The sequence below is a fragment of the Cygnus olor genome, chromosome 2, assembly GCF_009769625.2.
Source record: "Cygnus olor isolate bCygOlo1 chromosome 2, bCygOlo1.pri.v2, whole genome shotgun sequence".
Taxonomy (NCBI): Eukaryota; Metazoa; Chordata; class Aves; order Anseriformes; family Anatidae; genus Cygnus; species Cygnus olor.
The window spans coordinates 109,474,533-109,491,444 of NC_049170.1; the positions used below are offsets into that span (position 1 = coordinate 109,474,533).

General features: G+C 35.8%; 1 protein-coding gene across 2 annotated transcripts in view; it reads right to left on the reverse strand.

The window, feature by feature from the left end:
* SMCHD1 (structural maintenance of chromosomes flexible hinge domain containing 1) overlaps positions 1-16,912 on the reverse strand; it is an 83,090-nt gene that overhangs the window by 18,877 nt on the left and 47,301 nt on the right. For both annotated transcript variants that reach the window (XM_040550136.1, XM_040550138.1), the window contains exons 29-36: positions 16,307-16,474; positions 14,961-15,086; positions 11,368-11,447; positions 8,465-8,622; positions 4,698-4,813; positions 4,194-4,255; positions 1,010-1,097; positions 481-612 (exon numbers count right to left, since the gene is read on the reverse strand). In XM_040550136.1, coding sequence (XP_040406070.1) covers positions 481-612; positions 1,010-1,097; positions 4,194-4,255; positions 4,698-4,813; positions 8,465-8,622; positions 11,368-11,447; positions 14,961-15,086; positions 16,307-16,474 — 930 coding nt within the window. The remainder of the gene's footprint in view (positions 1-480; positions 613-1,009; positions 1,098-4,193; positions 4,256-4,697; positions 4,814-8,464; positions 8,623-11,367; positions 11,448-14,960; positions 15,087-16,306; positions 16,475-16,912) is intronic.

Below are 16,912 nucleotides of genomic sequence, written 5' to 3' on the forward strand. Positions count from 1 at the left end.
GAGAGTGGTTTGGCAACTACATCAGCCAGTTCCCTCAGGGCCTTGGATGCATCTCATGGAGTCCCATAGACTTCTGTATATTCAGGTTGATGAGGTAGTCTCAAACCTCATCTTCACTCACAGAGGAAGGGACTTTGTTACTTGAGTCCCTGCCTTGAGGTTCAGGACCTGAGGGACTTGAGAGATGTGGGAAGAGTGAAGCCAGTGAAGACTGAGGCAAAACAAATTTTGAGTACCTCAGCATTCTCCATGTCTGTTGTCACCAGATTAAGAAATTTTAAAAATATTTTTATTTAAATCTATGAAAACTACTTTTAGATTCGTTTTCAAATGTTTAAAATACAAAATACATTTAATGGCTTTAACCATATTCGTTTATATATTAAAACATAAGAGAATAGCAATGCCTTACAGCAAAACTTAACACATTTTGAGGAGTCACATTTCTCTAATTATGATTTTGTATTAAAGTATAGTTACCATTACATGGAGGTGTAAATCCTTGACCAGCGTACGGCTAGTAACAGTTCGGACATTGGAAACGGCTGGAGTAGCTGGTAAAGAATCAGGTAACAAGCGTACTGGGTCATTAGGTACAACTTCAACTACAATCTAGCAGAAAAGGGAAAAAGAATAACATAAAACAAAACAAAACAAAAAGAAAAGTCTGATATAATTCACAATTCACCTGCACACATTAGTTGCTAAAAAAATACCGATGCAAAAGCATGTGAAATTTACTGACAGAAATAAATTTAGGATGGCCATAAAGCAGCAGTACTAGCTTAAAAATTACGGAGTTTTATTTCTGATTACTTATAAAAGCTATTGTAATTTTGTTTTGATAATCAGTTTGATATCAATCACTATTTCAAAATAAAAGTATAATTTTTTTTGCATAACTCACAACTGAAAGCATTTGCATTCTGAATCTACAAAGTATCACAGTATTTCTCCCAGATCCGTATTACATGTTCTTGGCTATGTGTAATTAATTATACTTTCATACCTGGTCACTGCTGAGCATGTTTGTCTTATCCATTGCAAAAGTAAACTGTATATTGTAAGTGCCCACTCTCTCTGGAATCACTTTATCCCTAAAAGTAATCAAAAAACAAAACACAACCAAAACCAAGTAAATATTGAAGTGACAAGTATGTAAGTATGCAAGCAATTGAAATTCTGAGTAGTCCTCCTAACTAGATAAGAGTTCTATTAATGTATGACAGATTTTAATACTCCTCCATAATGACCTTCAGCAAGAATGCCACAAAAGAACATGTCTCTTCTAGAAAAAGGTTTTTGGAAACTTGGATGAGGAAAGTTGCCTCCAAGAGTTTTTCTCCATGAGTTGACAGGATGTTTGTTGTGGCCCTATTATTCAGAAGTCTGCCAGTCTACCCTGTTTTTACTTTCCATCCAATGAATTCTACTGAAATTCAATGAAAGCTACTGAAACAAAGCACAGAGATGCTTGTATCTACAACAACAACAGCTTCTTTCCAAATTCAATCATTGGGCTTGAGATTATGTAATATCTGAATAGTTGATTCCTTCAGATACTTAGAAACCATACAAAATTAGGTCATCAACAGCGGCCAAGGTTGAGCACATTGAGACAGAAAAGAGTTTTCATTCTACCTTAGAGGGTTTTGGAGTGCCGACTACTGGCATGGAATCCCTATCATCAAAATATGAAGGGAAGACAAACACCTGCACTTCTGCTGATAGAAGCAGAACTTCACCTAGCAAGGAAGGCAACACAGTATGTGGAAGAATGCTGAAGTCTTCCAATGGATAGCAATGACTTACAAATATTTAGAGACCTTTGAGGAGATACAACCACAGCCTCTAACCAAGATTCAGGCATTGTTCTGGGAAGATGACTTATGACACTCTTGAATTGGCTAATGTGATTATTGCTTTCAACGTACATTTTATCTGTTTTGACAGTAACAGTAAACAATTTGTTTCCTCTTAACTCGTTTGGAAAAGAGTAAGGTGCAAGATTCCCTGGAATGCTTAATTTGTAAAAAGTAAAATCTCAAAGCTTTACCTATCTCTGGAAAGGGGCATGACTTTTTGTCTTCCATATAGAATAGAAACAATTCTACTTTCTTTTCTGCATTTTATCTGGGTTAAGACTTACAGTATTACTGAGTTGTAAACAATCTGCTAAGGATCTTGGCGTGGCTGAACACCATCTAACCAGGCATAAGCTTTAGAAAAAGAATCAATTGCACTGTTGTTATGAAAGCTGAAAGGCTGCAACCAAGTTGAAAGGGGCACCCCTATTATTAATCTAGCATCCAGCAGACGATAACCCATCAGTGACCATGCCAAGGACATAAAAACTAGAGAGAAACCACAGGCACTGGTAGCAGTGAACAATATGCACTTTCCTAAAAGTGCTGCTAATGAGAAGTGTCTATCTACTGCTAGTTTTCTCAAATCTTTCAGAAAGGTAGGGAGTTTTAATTCTGTAAATTTGTAGCTAACTAGTAATCTAAGGGAGTGATGTCAAGATTTTTTAAATTCTTTATTCAGCTCTGCGTGGGTTAATTTATATCACATCTACTATATGCTTCCTCTGTGAGAAGCACCATGTAGGTGAATGGGATACGTATTTCTTTTCTGGAGGTAGAAATACGCAACACAAAACATTACCTTGTTTTGATAATGTTTCAAGGGTTTCATTACTTATCATTTCAACACCCATTACTAAGCATTTCTCAGAATGAGCAGGGTCAGAAACGCACCTTCTGCTTGGCATAAATTTTTCAGTAATCCTCATTTTTTGGAGAATTTCATTTTGTAACCTTGGACTAGCTGCTGAGAAAGCTCTGTTCTGTTAAAAGCAAAACTATATCCTTATTCTGGAGGGTCTTCTTTTGCTACAACCGTCAAACTCAGCATCACAAGGCTTTGGAATCTCGAGTGCCTTTAAGGTAAAGACTGAGACTTTAGTAAAGATTCAAAATGTCTTGCCTAAATAACTACAATTCCAGCTGAGATGTACTGCAGTTTTCTGAATTAGTTCCAATTTCTCAGATGGAAAATCTTCATATATACTTACATTACATTGCTGTACCATATCTGAGAAGCTAAAAAGACTGAGTAAATGAAGGTTGCATCAACTGCTTTTCCCATTTTTTTTTTCTTGGCTGAGTATGACACAGGGATTTACAGATGGAAGTACGTTTACGCTGTGTATCAGAACCTTGGATTTAAGCCTCGGCTAACCTGCTCCCCAGGAAAACAAAGTGTTAAAGACCTAATGGTAGGATACAGCAGTCACGGCCAAGGTCTTGAAAACAACATAGATTCCCAAGGATTACAAATTTGACATCTGGCCTCCTGATCTCTATTATGTGCCTTTTGAAAGGAAGAAGAGCCACCGTTGAGAGGCAGCTTGGGAAACTCCCTTTTCATCTCTGACAGTGCTGCCACTCAGATGGTCCTGGAATCTTGCCATAGCTGAGCTGCAGCAGCGTCTTTTCCTCTGATGCAGGAACCAGATCAGCTGTGCAACAGTGGCACCTGCTGCATGCAGTTGATCTTCAAGTCTGTTTTCTAAAAACAGAAGGGAAGTCTAAAAACAGGAGGCAAGAGCTTGAAGCAACAGCCAGCACCACAACTATTCAACTGATCCTGTAGCATGCCTGACAAGAGTAGATGTGGCAATCAGGAACCAGCTTATCATGAACTCTAATTCTCCTGCCAGTTATCTAAGACACTATCTAAACTAAGTGACCGAAGGAAAGACCACTAAGCCACCAAGGCCAAACTCACGGTTCAAGACTAACAGTTACAGAAGGTGCTTAATCAGAGTTAATTAAGTCTACTTTTTCCAGCCAGCAATTCTACAGCAGCTGAACATTATGCTGAAAATAACTAAGGAATGTTAATAGACAACTAAGAAGCTTGAGTGGAATATACTCTCCTTGCACTGCTAGCATTTCTCATCACGTATTCTAATATATTACCTTAGACTCTTTCCTTTTCTCAGATTAAACAAGTGTCACATACATCTTGGGAAGAATACAATCCTCACACTCATCACAAAACGCTCTTTTAACATTTCATAGCATTGCATTGTACTAATTCTTTAACAGATTGTTATAAAAACTAAAACTGTATTTGTACTAAAACTGTATTCTGCATCAGTAATTGTAAAATAAATGCTGCTGTACCTGAAATAAAAGAAGCCATCTTCCTTGTCATCCTTCACTTTACTACAGCTAAACGTTGTAACCTGAAAAGATGCAAAAAATTTAACATAACATACTTGAAAGTTTAAGTACCTTACTTGTAATATGCTGTCAATCTTAATAATTTGTAATGCTGACAGCATAGTAATTCAATGAGATCACCTACAATTTAGATGCTAGTTTCATATTTTTAATCCTGGGACTCTGCAAAAAAGGGTGTCAAGTTTTAATAATCTCCTTGCTATTACTTTGCTTCTGCAGAGCAGTAGCATTTCTGTACTTATAGTATTGACATTTGATTAGTCCAACAAGTTGTAACAGGGCAGATTGTTAAAAAAAAATATGATTGATATGTATTGCTAGTTATTTAAAATCTAGAACAGGATATTGATCTAAGTGAAAAACAGGAAAGCCCCCCACTACAAAAACGTTTGTCGTATGCTAACATTTTGATATCCATGTTGAAAAAGTGTTTTGATGACTTACATCAATTGGTATCCTAGTTCCGCTGCCCTGTCCTTCCCACATTTTCATAGAAATACGTGCTGGATTAATATTTTTGATAATATTGTCGTCTTCAGAAAGAACACTAACCATAAAATCTGCAGAATGAAAGAAAGCAATTTTTCAGGATTATTTTTTATTCCAAATTAAGATGACAAACCTTGATGAATTTCTCGTTCTCTTTCCTACCTGGAAGGAAAACACACAAAACCCGTGTTTCAAATAGAATCCAAACAACAAAAAATATGAAACCGGGCATGGAAATGCATCTCTCCCTAGACCTGTAACTAGATCAGGTAACAATCCTTACACAGGAAAAAAAACACCTACTTTATACAATGACTGCTTAAAAAAAAAAACACTCAAAATTCACGTCTGCCTTTTCCAGGTTATTGTCCTTAACAAAAGCAAACCAGATTGTTTCTTGCTCTCAAGAAAGAACAACCACTAAGCTAGATAAGTAGTCAATTTCTTCCTCCAAGGACAGGAGATCCAGATCTCCCTCTTCCTTCACAAGTGCTTTAGCCATTGAACTGCTGGATAAAAAGGCACAGTAGTTGGTAAGAGACTGTACCAAGACCACTATAATTTTCTACACCTATTAGCCACATTGTAATCAAAAAGATTCAGGCTATGAACCTTAATTTTTGTTTTGCTACTTCTTACTGCCTAGTACCACAGACTTTAAATCTGTTAGAACTATACGGATGTTTCACTCCTCCATTTACTATTGACTGATTCTGTGGTCAAAATACTGGCAGTTTTAAATCCCAATCTGAAAAATTTAGCTTTCCCTATACATTCCACAGAAAATTTAGCAGTCTGAAGGAAATGAAATCCAAACAAGATTTGGAAAAAAAAGCTACCCTTCCTCTAGCTGAAAATGTGAACTGAACACTTTGACACTATGGCTATGGGGAGCTTTCAAGCACATAATTGAAGCTGCATTGTTCAAGTAGAAATTAAATTTGCACTTTAAGGAAGGATTGTGCTTTGACGTGCATAAAAGAATCATGCATGATTTCCTCCAAGATTACAGTGCCTGCTCCCTGGTGTACCTGAATTCACCAGTAAATCTAATATTTAGGATGCTAATTAAATATCAAACTGTTAGTAAGGATTTTACTATCTAATTTCATAATCAAAATTTAATATCACATTGTATAATGTTGTCTCCTCAAATTATCTTTTTGTCCTCTTCTCTCAAAACCTGGATTATTTATACAGCATACGCTACATTTGAAAAATATTTTATTAATGGTAACTTCCCTATTATACTTAAATCTTTAAGTACTGTAGACTCAGGGAAGTTTGAAAAGCACACTCTTCCATGTTGTCCATAAAGTGGAAGTCTCTTTCAAGGTAGCTTCAATTTCCGTTATAACAATGAAAGACATCAAGAAGTAAGCATGACAGTTATCTTCACTCACACGCTTCTCTTTTTTATTGTCTCATGAAAGAAGCCAACTTACAAGTACACTAACCTCTGCTTACAGTTAAAGTTTTAGATGTAGAAATATATTAGTAGCAAGAGACTTGATCTCCTCGAAGAGAAGAAAAGACTGGGAAATAGAGGTTACAAGTCTGCATGTGCCCAGGAAAATTACACAACACACACACACACAGAGACATAAAATGCACTATATATAAAAATAAATAATAAAATGATAAAATAATAAAAAATACAAAAGTGAAAGAATTAAGAACTATTAGTACAAGCAGAGAAAATCAAGGGACTTTGGGAAACAGGCAGATAAGGGACCATAAAATCTGTCCTCTAGCTGTCTTGTTCTGAGCTGCAAACTAAAGCTTTAAACCTAGGATAGTTGGTCACTTCAGAACATGGTGAAAAGTAAAAACAAAAATGCCTCAAATTCATACTCAGAAGAAAAGCTAAGCTTCCTGACTTGATTCAACAGAATCAGGGCAATGTTATCTATATAATACTACCATTTTACAGTAATATACATTAAAGTACAGCAATCTATTCATCACCAACTATTATACGCTCAGGAGACAGGTATTAAATGTATACAAATGTGGTGCTTAAGATTAATGTATTCATTAAAATGGAAAATATTTCATTTTTCTTTGTCCTGTAGTATAGGGAAAAAAACAGCCAGAGGATGCTTCCTCATTAGGCAAAACTAAAACACTTTGTGAATTTAGTCAAGATAATTTCTGCATAAAGAGTATTTTAAAGAATAAAAATCTTGTTCCATAAAACACCAGATGATCAAGTTATGACAGTATCATTAGCCTTGATTACGAACCTTCTTCAGTCATACCAGCAGCACAGACATAATTTAAATAATAATACTAAAAACATCACTGTTCTGAAAGACAGGTGGTTACAATGGTATAAAAGATGTGTAGAATGAGTTTGTTTTAGTTTCTGAACTCATAAAATGAAACAATCTCAAGTTTATTTTTATGCCTGCTGTCAATTACAAGCAGTTTTTGCATCAATTGATTCCTGTTTTGCACCTCCAATTTTAATGAATACCATTCAGTGTAGGAAATTTGTCAGTATTTACTTCTTCAAATAGGTATAAAACTCATCTACTGAAGATTCAGATGTGATACACACGCACACTTTCCCAAGGATGGGATCAAATGGAAAATTATTAGGTTGGAAACTACTTTACCCTCATTTTCAGAACACTGACAAATATTTAATCTAATTTCTCACAGCAAAATTTGAGGCTTCATCACTTGGCTCAGAAGCCTACAGCAGACTTCCCAAATATAAAGTGTTGTTTTTATAATTCCAGTAAACTGTTAAAAAAGTCTTTTTTTTGCCTTCCTTAATATGGTATTATATTTTAAACAACAGAATCTACTTGCTTTCTCCTTAAATTTAGAGAGGACTACAGCTTTCTGAATAACATCTTTGTATCGTAGTTTCATATTGCAAATTGGGTTATTGTAAACTAAAAAGGATTTTTTTTTTGAAGATGGGCTAATTAATTCATATAAATTCACTGGCAAAATCAAGAACAATATCTCCCATAGTCTTCTTAGAGAAGACCTCTCACCTGAAATAGCGGAATTAGTTAATATAGTTCTCTTATTCATGCCAAAGTTTCCTTATGGAAGGCATGAGTTTCAAATTATTTTTTGCTTTTAGCAAAAGACATTTTCTCATGGTCATACCTTGCTCTTCATTGTCCGTTTCCTTTATTGTGAATATCACTGGACGTAAAACATGAGACTTTTTTTTTGTTTTATGACTCATCAACCTTAGTTTGAAGGCAAAGATCATCCTTTCATAAGGGAATACATCAGGAGAGAAAAGTATTTTGGACTGTCTCTGGTGTACTCGTTTTGGTCCACTTTTGGTTCCTCTTGCCTTACAGATGGCATATAATTTCAAAGCTACCTCCTTTGTTACCATCAACCTCAAAATAAGATGAGGGAAAAAATGCAAGACCAAGCTCAGATCATCTTTTGGGAATCAAAACCTGAAATATAGCATTTCACTATGGATAAAGAAGAGGTTCTCTACTTTTACTATTTACAGATAAAACAAGAGTTTTTTTTAAGTGCTTTCATAGAAAATGTGCAAGTCTTTTCTCTCCAAATGTTATAGAGGCATCTTAGATATGGCTTTTACAAAAACCTGAGACATGCAGACACACAGACAGACACAAAATAAGAAACAACACCAGGAGAATAACCAAAATGGTTCTCATGGGTTTACAAAACTTTTGAGTGACTTGTTTCCATCAAAGAATCCTTATACTTACCAGGGAAGGTACCTCCTGCTGGAAAAGAAGCATTTTTGTCATATTTAACATTCAAGCGGACAGGTTTCTCAGGATCAGGCAGGACATTTAATGTAATTATTGGACAATCTAATGTGATCTTGTTGTATGAAGCTTTAACCTGTAAAATGTGCTCTCCCCTGAAACATACAGAAATCATAAAAACCATTATAAAATACCTCTTCAGAAAAGGCAATTTTCAACATACATCAAATATGAATCATGTACATGAAAGCATAAAAAAACAAAATTTGAAAAGAACTTCAAGTTATCAGTAGTAAAGGGAAGAAAAAACAGAATTGTTAATGCGAAGCTAGAAACACTTGAATGAAGTAAAATAATAGTTTTAATATCTTAAGATATTAGTTTATTAAATTTAATTTTAAATATTTCATTAGTTTGATTGTTTCATTGCTTATCTGTAAAATGCTAGCAACTGCAACTTTATGTTTCAGAAGACAGTAAGGTGGAAAGCAAGCATAACTAATTGAAATGCTGTCTGAGGAGCATTCTGCTTTGACAATTTCCAAAGAGTGAATCTGTGTACAATTCACATCTAGCAAAGTGCATTACAAGTACATAATGACTCCGCTGCACTGCTATATAATAACCCATTTTTTATATTAAGAACTAGAAATTTATGTTTTTAAACAGAACTGGGATTAACACATTTAACTAAACAGTGACTGTACTCCCCAGCCAGTTTTGATCATGCTATAAAAAGTAGGGTGTTACCACTGAACACACCTGTTTCTAACCTCAAGTAATATATTAACTAATATTTACCATCCACCAAGATGTGAGCATTACAAACACACTGAGCACCATCAATAGCATTTAAAATATTTTCTTCCAAATGTATAACAACATTATAGACAAAATCCTGTAGATATGAATGCCAAAATATTAACTGGCATAAAATACTTCAAAAATTTAAGATCAAGTACTTAGTGCTAGCTTCTAAGCTACCTAAAGCCAACCTAGTCTTGTAAGAAAAGCTCCTATGAGCTGCATTACTAATTTTTAATCAATATTTCTCTTCTGGGTTAGTGTTTTTTTTTTTTTTTTTTTTTTAAAAAGTACTTGTTACAAAACAGTCAATACACTTTTCTCATGATATACATAAGACCTCTCTACAACAGGCAGATTAACCTCTATTTCTTGTCTCTTGTCAGCCAGTAAAGAATCATCAAAACACAAGAAAGTACTACATTTAATTGGTACCAGTGATATTTTAGATTTTTGGAGGAAATATTATCTATAATTACACAAAACTATCTCACTTTTTGCTTTATAAAAGCATGCTTACGAATTCTCATTCTTGAGAATTTACTGCAAAAATGAAAACCAAAAATGTAGCCTTCAGCTCATTTCCGTAAGAAAACAAGGTTTAGGCTATTCTGTCTCAATATATTTCCAGCTGAAACTAGCCAGTTGATTCAAAAGTTAACTGAAAGGACGGAGGGACTGAAGTTCTAAAAGGCCAGAAAGAATGTGTAGGGTAGCTGGAATTACAACTGAGGAAATGGAAATGCAAAACAGAAATCATACCACTACAGCTTTCGAGAAAATGCTAGGTGGCTAGAAGAAAAAGCCTGCAGTCATAGAACCACAGAATATCCCAAATTGGAAGGGACCCACAAGGATCACTGAGTCCAACGCCTGGATCCACACAGGACTACCCCAAAAATCACCCTAGATGTCTGAGAGTGTTGTCTGAATGCTTCTTGAACTCCGGCAGGCTCAGTGCTGTGACTACTGCCCTGGGGAGCCTGTCCCAGTGCCTCTGGGTGCAGAACCTTTCCCCAACACCCAGCCTGAACCTCCCCTGTCCCAGTCCCATGCCATCCCCTCGGGTCCTGTCGCTGTTCCCAGAGAGCAGAGCTCAGCGCCTGCCCCTCCGCTCCCCTCGTGAGGGAGCTGCAGGCCGCCATGAGGCCTCCCCTCAGCCTGCTCTGCTCTGGGCTGAACAAACCAAGGGACCTCAGCTGCTCCTCATACGTCTTGTCCTCCAGACCCTTCACCATCTTTGTAGCCATCTTCTCCTCTGAAGGAAAAGCAACTTTTCTGATCAATAACACAGGTGTACTATCCACTTCAAAAATCATCACATATAAACCCCAAACTAGATATAGCTTGTTCTGAATCATGCCTAACCAGCAAGACAAAACAGTAAGATGCAGGAAAACACTCTAGTGTCATCAGGTGTGCTTTAGGGATACAGGATCTGGGTAGCAGAACTGTGAACAGAAAGAGAAATAATGAATTTGAAAAGACAGATGGGACATGCGAGTGCAAAGGGGAGACGGGGAGACTGACATGAAGAAGCAGGAGGTGCAGGACACAAAGCCGCAGGAAATGAAGCTTCATTAGCTCTGTTGCAAGTAAGAAAATATTTTTGGTTTTAGATTATTTTTTTCCTCAAATTCTTTAGGACAATTTATCTACTCCTTTAAAACACTGGTTAGCACCCAGAGGAAGTGGGACTTCAACACTTCTAAAACACGTTCCTATTTTAAAAGCATTACGTCTAGTTCTGGTCACCAAAAGGCTACATATTTCAAACATTTTAAATGGTACCATGTACACTAGGTACAGGTTGGCAATTATAGGCTGTGTTTTACCATGACCAGAGATCCTAGAATTCAGGAAATTAGAGCAGCAGCTTTTCAGAAGACCAAAGAAAAAGCTATTCAATTTTATTTAGTTACGCACTTAATTTCTTAAAGCTCACTAACTGGCCTTCCACCGGCATCTAAATAATAAATGTTTGACCTCAGCTGTAGATGAATTCCTTGTAGGTACTTTATGAAATGCGCAGCTTAAATACATCTAGCAAGCGACATTTCAGAATTTAGTTTTTCCACATAGTTTTCACTACTTACCTAGGTGCATGAATACTAATAACTCCCAGGTTAGCCCTACCATTTTCATCTGTTTTATGTAGCTGGTTTGAAGAAACAATCTGTCAAAAAAAATATTTTTTTTTTATTCTTTCAATGACACAGAAGTAGTATCAAGTCTTAAAATAAAACGTATACCTCATTTGCCTACATACTGTCTTTCCATTTGAGCAACAGTTGCTTTGAATTTTTGCACTCTAAATTAGGGAAAGATACACTCTTAAGAATATGATATTAAGAGGTTTCAGAATTTTCTCTGCCAGTTTTTGAAGACAATCACTTTATCTAAACTAGGATATTTTTGTTCATTAACATGTTTAAATATTTTACAAATGTTATTTCTTTAACTGCCACTGATAATGTCACCCATAATACCTGCTAATCTATTTTCAGATTCTAAAACCTTCTACAAACTGTTTGATCCCTCTCAGTGTTTTTCTAGCCTGCACAGAGATTCCTGGGTAGCAAAAATTAAAGAATGATATAAACTAAAACATCTGTGTCTATCTTCCCTTTTCCCAATCCCATCAAACTGCCAAAAGGATTGCTAGACAACCTAGAGAAAAATGTTATGACAACTACCTCATTAATCAAAACTTAACAACAAACAAAAACTAACCTCTATACCAAAAGAAACTGCATTTAACCGAACACTAATAATGATAGGTAACTTCTTGTCAGCATTGTTTTAGAAAAACAACACAAATGCCTTACACGTCTCCTGTTCACCTCATACATTAAATAGGTTTGGCTAAAAGTACTTTGAAGTTAATGGGACTTCTGCTTTCAAGGAATTCTGGCTGAATCTCGTTGTTAGAAAATAACTCCCCTTTACTCGCTGGTGTTCTTCAAAGTGCATTTTTCTGTGTGCTCTCTGTCTTTGCCACACTTACTCTCCCAGCACTGAAAGTGAAATCTTATGATTGGCAGTTTCATTAAGTTACACTTGTCCTTGCAAATTAAATGGCAGAGAAGCTATCACTTCACTTTCCCCATGAATCAGAAACTTTTGAAATTATTGCTGCCAGGATAGGAGATGCAGAATGCCTGTCCTCTGAGAGAAACAGGTGAATACTAACATGTTCTTAAAGTAGAAGCTACTTTTTTTGAAAATGTGCATGCACACACACGTGTACACGCTGTCTTAGCCTTACCTAAGAAATACCTTGTCAGTGTATCAGAAGAACCTCAGATAGGAGCTTTAAAGTTTAGAGGTCAGCAAAGGAAGCCATGGATATATTCTGAGTTCTCGTATAATGAATTCCTCTCTAAAGAGGGAAATCAACTTTTTACATCAATGATGTAACACAACAATATCATGCAAAAGATTGTCCTTATCTGAACAGCATTTGGCATTAAACTGCTTTCCCTTTGCTATTTCAGCACAAATTTCAGAAGACTACATGTCTAGTGCCCACTTACACAAAAACAGTACTTTCAGAATATGTGAAGTAGGCAATCTTCTCCCAAAATTATTTTCTTTTCCAAATCTCATGTCAATAATTTACATGAATGAAACTACTTTAGCAAAAAAATAAAAAAAAGTGAAAGTTGACTGATAATGGATCAGCTATGGAAGCATGAATTTATCCAACCATTTCCCCACAGAAAGGCAATGGCAAAAAAATGTGTGCTCAATGGTTTAAGAGGCAGGCAGCACTGTAAAGATATTGTGATTGTGACTGTGATAATAATAAAAGCTAAGAAAATTGCCATATATTTAATATACTTTTCTGAAGACTATATTCAGCTTAACAGAATGATTCATATTTGAAATCACTGTACATTACAGAATAGAAATTTTAATTTTCACAGAAACTGGTGATTTGTGCATTTCCACTGTTGGGTTGCCCATACGAGTTTGGAGAGTTTCTGTTCAGCCATACTCATTCAGTTCTGGACCCATAGCATACAGAATGGAGTACAGAAAATGCATGCTGCAACCACATAATACCAGGTTTAGGAGTCTTAGAGGATGGGACATGAAATATAGACAGACAGCTTATTTGAGAATTTCAGTTCCTAGAAACTTCTCGTTTCCTTTGGGAGACCGCACATACAAACTATTTGAAATGCCAAGGCAAGACAGTTCTCTAAAGAGGTTCTCAAAGATAATAATGAAATGGATCTGATGTCCGTTGAGCAAATATGCAGCTAGTTGCTCTACTAATGTATAAGAGTATCACTCAGAAATGGTACTGCTGTTGCTAAACTCCAGGAGAGTGCATTGTAACAGACACATTAGAACAACGATTGACCTTGGGTTTCAGAGTATTTTCTCCTCAGCACATTCAGCTGGGATGAAGACCATTTCTAAGACATGTTGCTGGTCCTCCCTGGAGAAAGGCATAATGTCTGAATGTTTGAGCATACCACCACAATGTCTCTCTGATTAGATACAGTGTTACTGCCAAGGTATGCTTTCTCAAGAAAAACCTAGCTAGAAGCCCCATGGAGCTGCAGCTGCCATCATAAATGCAGCAGAAGGGACAAACAAAAAAAAAAATCACAAACTATGAGGCAAGCTTCTATGGCAAGATATTTAAAAGAGCTAGAAGAAAAACTTTCAAGATGTAAAGAAATTTCCTAGATAATAATAAAAAATATAATAAAAACCAACAATGAAAATAAGTAATAGTAGTATAACTAAACTGGGGAGAAGGTTGAGGCTGTGGAATAGCTCTTGAGGGGTAAATAAAAGGAAGTTCTTGGCTGTTGCGTATTTTTAGAGAAATAATATTTTGAGACAAATTTATGGCAAACATGAATAAAAAGAGACTAAGACCAGCCCTGCATGAAAAAGGTCATGTCCAGAGATGCATGAACATATCTGTATTGATAACATACAAATTAAATATAACAGTTGCTGCATCAACAGTTAGGAAAATTTGACAGTTTGGCATTTCTTCCCCCAGTAATTTGAAATAAAATGTTAATTCATTACGTATTCTGTCAAACTCCTTTCTTTGTATAGACCAACGTGCGGGCCATCTGACACTCATACCTCACTCACAAAAAGCATACTAACTGCTTAACTCTGGGTTAGATATTGCATCCTCATTGTTTTAATTTGGTTTATAGAACCAACGCTCTTCTCAGAGATAATTAGGTGGGGTGGAGACCTACTGAATAGGTGCTGAATGTATAGGCCACTAGCCATACATTCATTAACCATGAACAAAGAACCACAAGATAAAAATGATTTGGTTGCTCCTTTGGAACATGTTATTATTATTCAGTAAGTTACCTCAGATAAATTGGGGGATACACACAGAATTTGCAGAAGGGTTGAGTAGAAGATCAAGAATGTATACTAAATACACTTGGATACTGCACTACAGGAATTCTGTTATATTTATGATTGCTATAATAAAAGGGAGCTCAAATCTGTCCTGGGAACTCTTTACGTTATTAATTGAAATTAGTATTATGTGAGATTAATTATTCTTTTGTACTCTTACAATACCTTATTCACTTTTCCAAAAATGTCTTGGTAATTTAGAAGAAAATGTAGACATGACAACACAAATCTGTGTTATGTGGACAAAATTTCATATAATAAGGCCTATGCTTACCTTTAGGTTGTTACTCTTTGAAAGGCTGATTTTGACATTAGGTTCAGAAGACGGATTTCCCCACTGATCACACAGTTGAAGGACAAGGGGCTTTTGCAATTCTCTGCCATTAATCACTGCAACAGGCTGCAAGATAAACAAATGCATTGTTCTGTTCTGTTGTAGGTATATTAGACATTCGTAGCAGATCAGGAATACCCAAAGTGATAGCATCTGCTTTTTCCATACTGTTTGCCTCCTGTAACAGCTAGACTATGTCAGAAGTGTAGAACTCCTGGAAGGTATTTCCAGAGTTCTCCTGTGTACATTCTTGTCATCATAAAACACACTGTTTGATTCAACTGTATGTGTTACTCATGTTGATGTAACTCAAAGTAAGGACAGTAAGGACATGCTTCTGAAGAGCCTCATCAAACACAGTTTCCTTGTTGCACAAGGAGTGAAAGGACCGAAACTTTTTGTCTTCTCGTAGACCATGATAGCTTTCCAGAGAGTAAAAATAGTTACTATATTCCATGAGCCTTTTGTTTACCCATTCTCATCAGTAGTTTCCTTCTCCATTTTCCCAACACTCTAATCTTTTTACCTCCTTCCACTCTCCTATTTTGCTTTCTGTTGCAACTTAATATTTTCACTTGAACAGCCAAAGTAGACATTGAAAGATCAAAAAACCCAAACAAACAGACAAGTGGGATGGTTCCAAAAATCTCTATCATTTCTATTTGATAAAGTATCATACACTCATCCCCACTTTATGACTTTAAATAATTCTAAAACGGTAAGTAAATTTGTGGTTGTCTTCCTATATCCTAAACATCAAAAATAACAATAACAGATAAAGAAGAGATGAGCTGCCAACCATTTCTACCATTAAAGACAATCTTTGGCAAACAGCAGTGGAAGATCCAGCCCACAGTAAAACTGCTGCACCAAGGAAAAGCAAAATGAATGAACTGTAGAAAGGCAAATGGGACAGGAAAAACAATTAAAGGGATAATCAAGGAATACAGCGTTATGAACAGACACGAGTTCATTCTAAAATAAATTTACTTTTAAAGCTAATGTAGTTATTGTATGAAAAATCCTTCACATTTACTGTCCTATTTGAAGCACGTCTATATAATCAGGCTGCAAAATACTTACTTGATTTTGCTTGTGTTGTCCTGAACAACACAAGAAAGTGTCTCTAGAGATGTCATAATCTCACAATTTTCAGAATCATCGTCATAAGAAGTCAGTGTCTTCTTTCATCTTTGCATCCTGTGCTCCAAACGCTCAGGAAATAAAGGACCTGCTAACCAGTCACCTCCTTGTTTTTTTCCCCAAACAAAAAACGTTTGACTTACCTTTTCGAGCTCTGGCCAATCCACAATTTGCAATTTAGCAGGGGATCCTGCAATTAAATTCACTCTGAGAAAGTCAGAAAATTCACGCCAAGCAAAGCACAGTTCTTTGCTTCCAAGTAAACAGGATTTAAATCGAATTCCTTTGACTCTCATTGTTAAGGTACTTTCCTATTGAGAAATAAAAATAAAATTGTATCAAGAACAGAAAAAGGGAATTATACTTTAATTTTTTTTTTCAATATGGTATTTTAATATTTGGACCTACTAGACACTGTTTGCTATTTTTACTGTGAGACTGTAAACGAACAGTTAAATACAGGTTCTACTCTTTTTGCTAAATTTAGATAGACTTCTTGTGTAAGAAATGATCAATTTCAAACTTGAGCATTTCCCAGAAGCCTGTTTTTCAAAAAGAGTTATGTGTAACTTAGTTATATCCATCATTTTAAAAGCTGTAGGATACATTTTAAATTCAACTACAGCAGACAATATCATTAGTTCTACGTGGTTCTTCAAAAGATCATAAAATCAACTACACCACTATAAAAAAAAAAAAAAAACAGGAAAAAAAAGCCTAAAAAGAAGTTAGAAGAAGAGATATAGAAG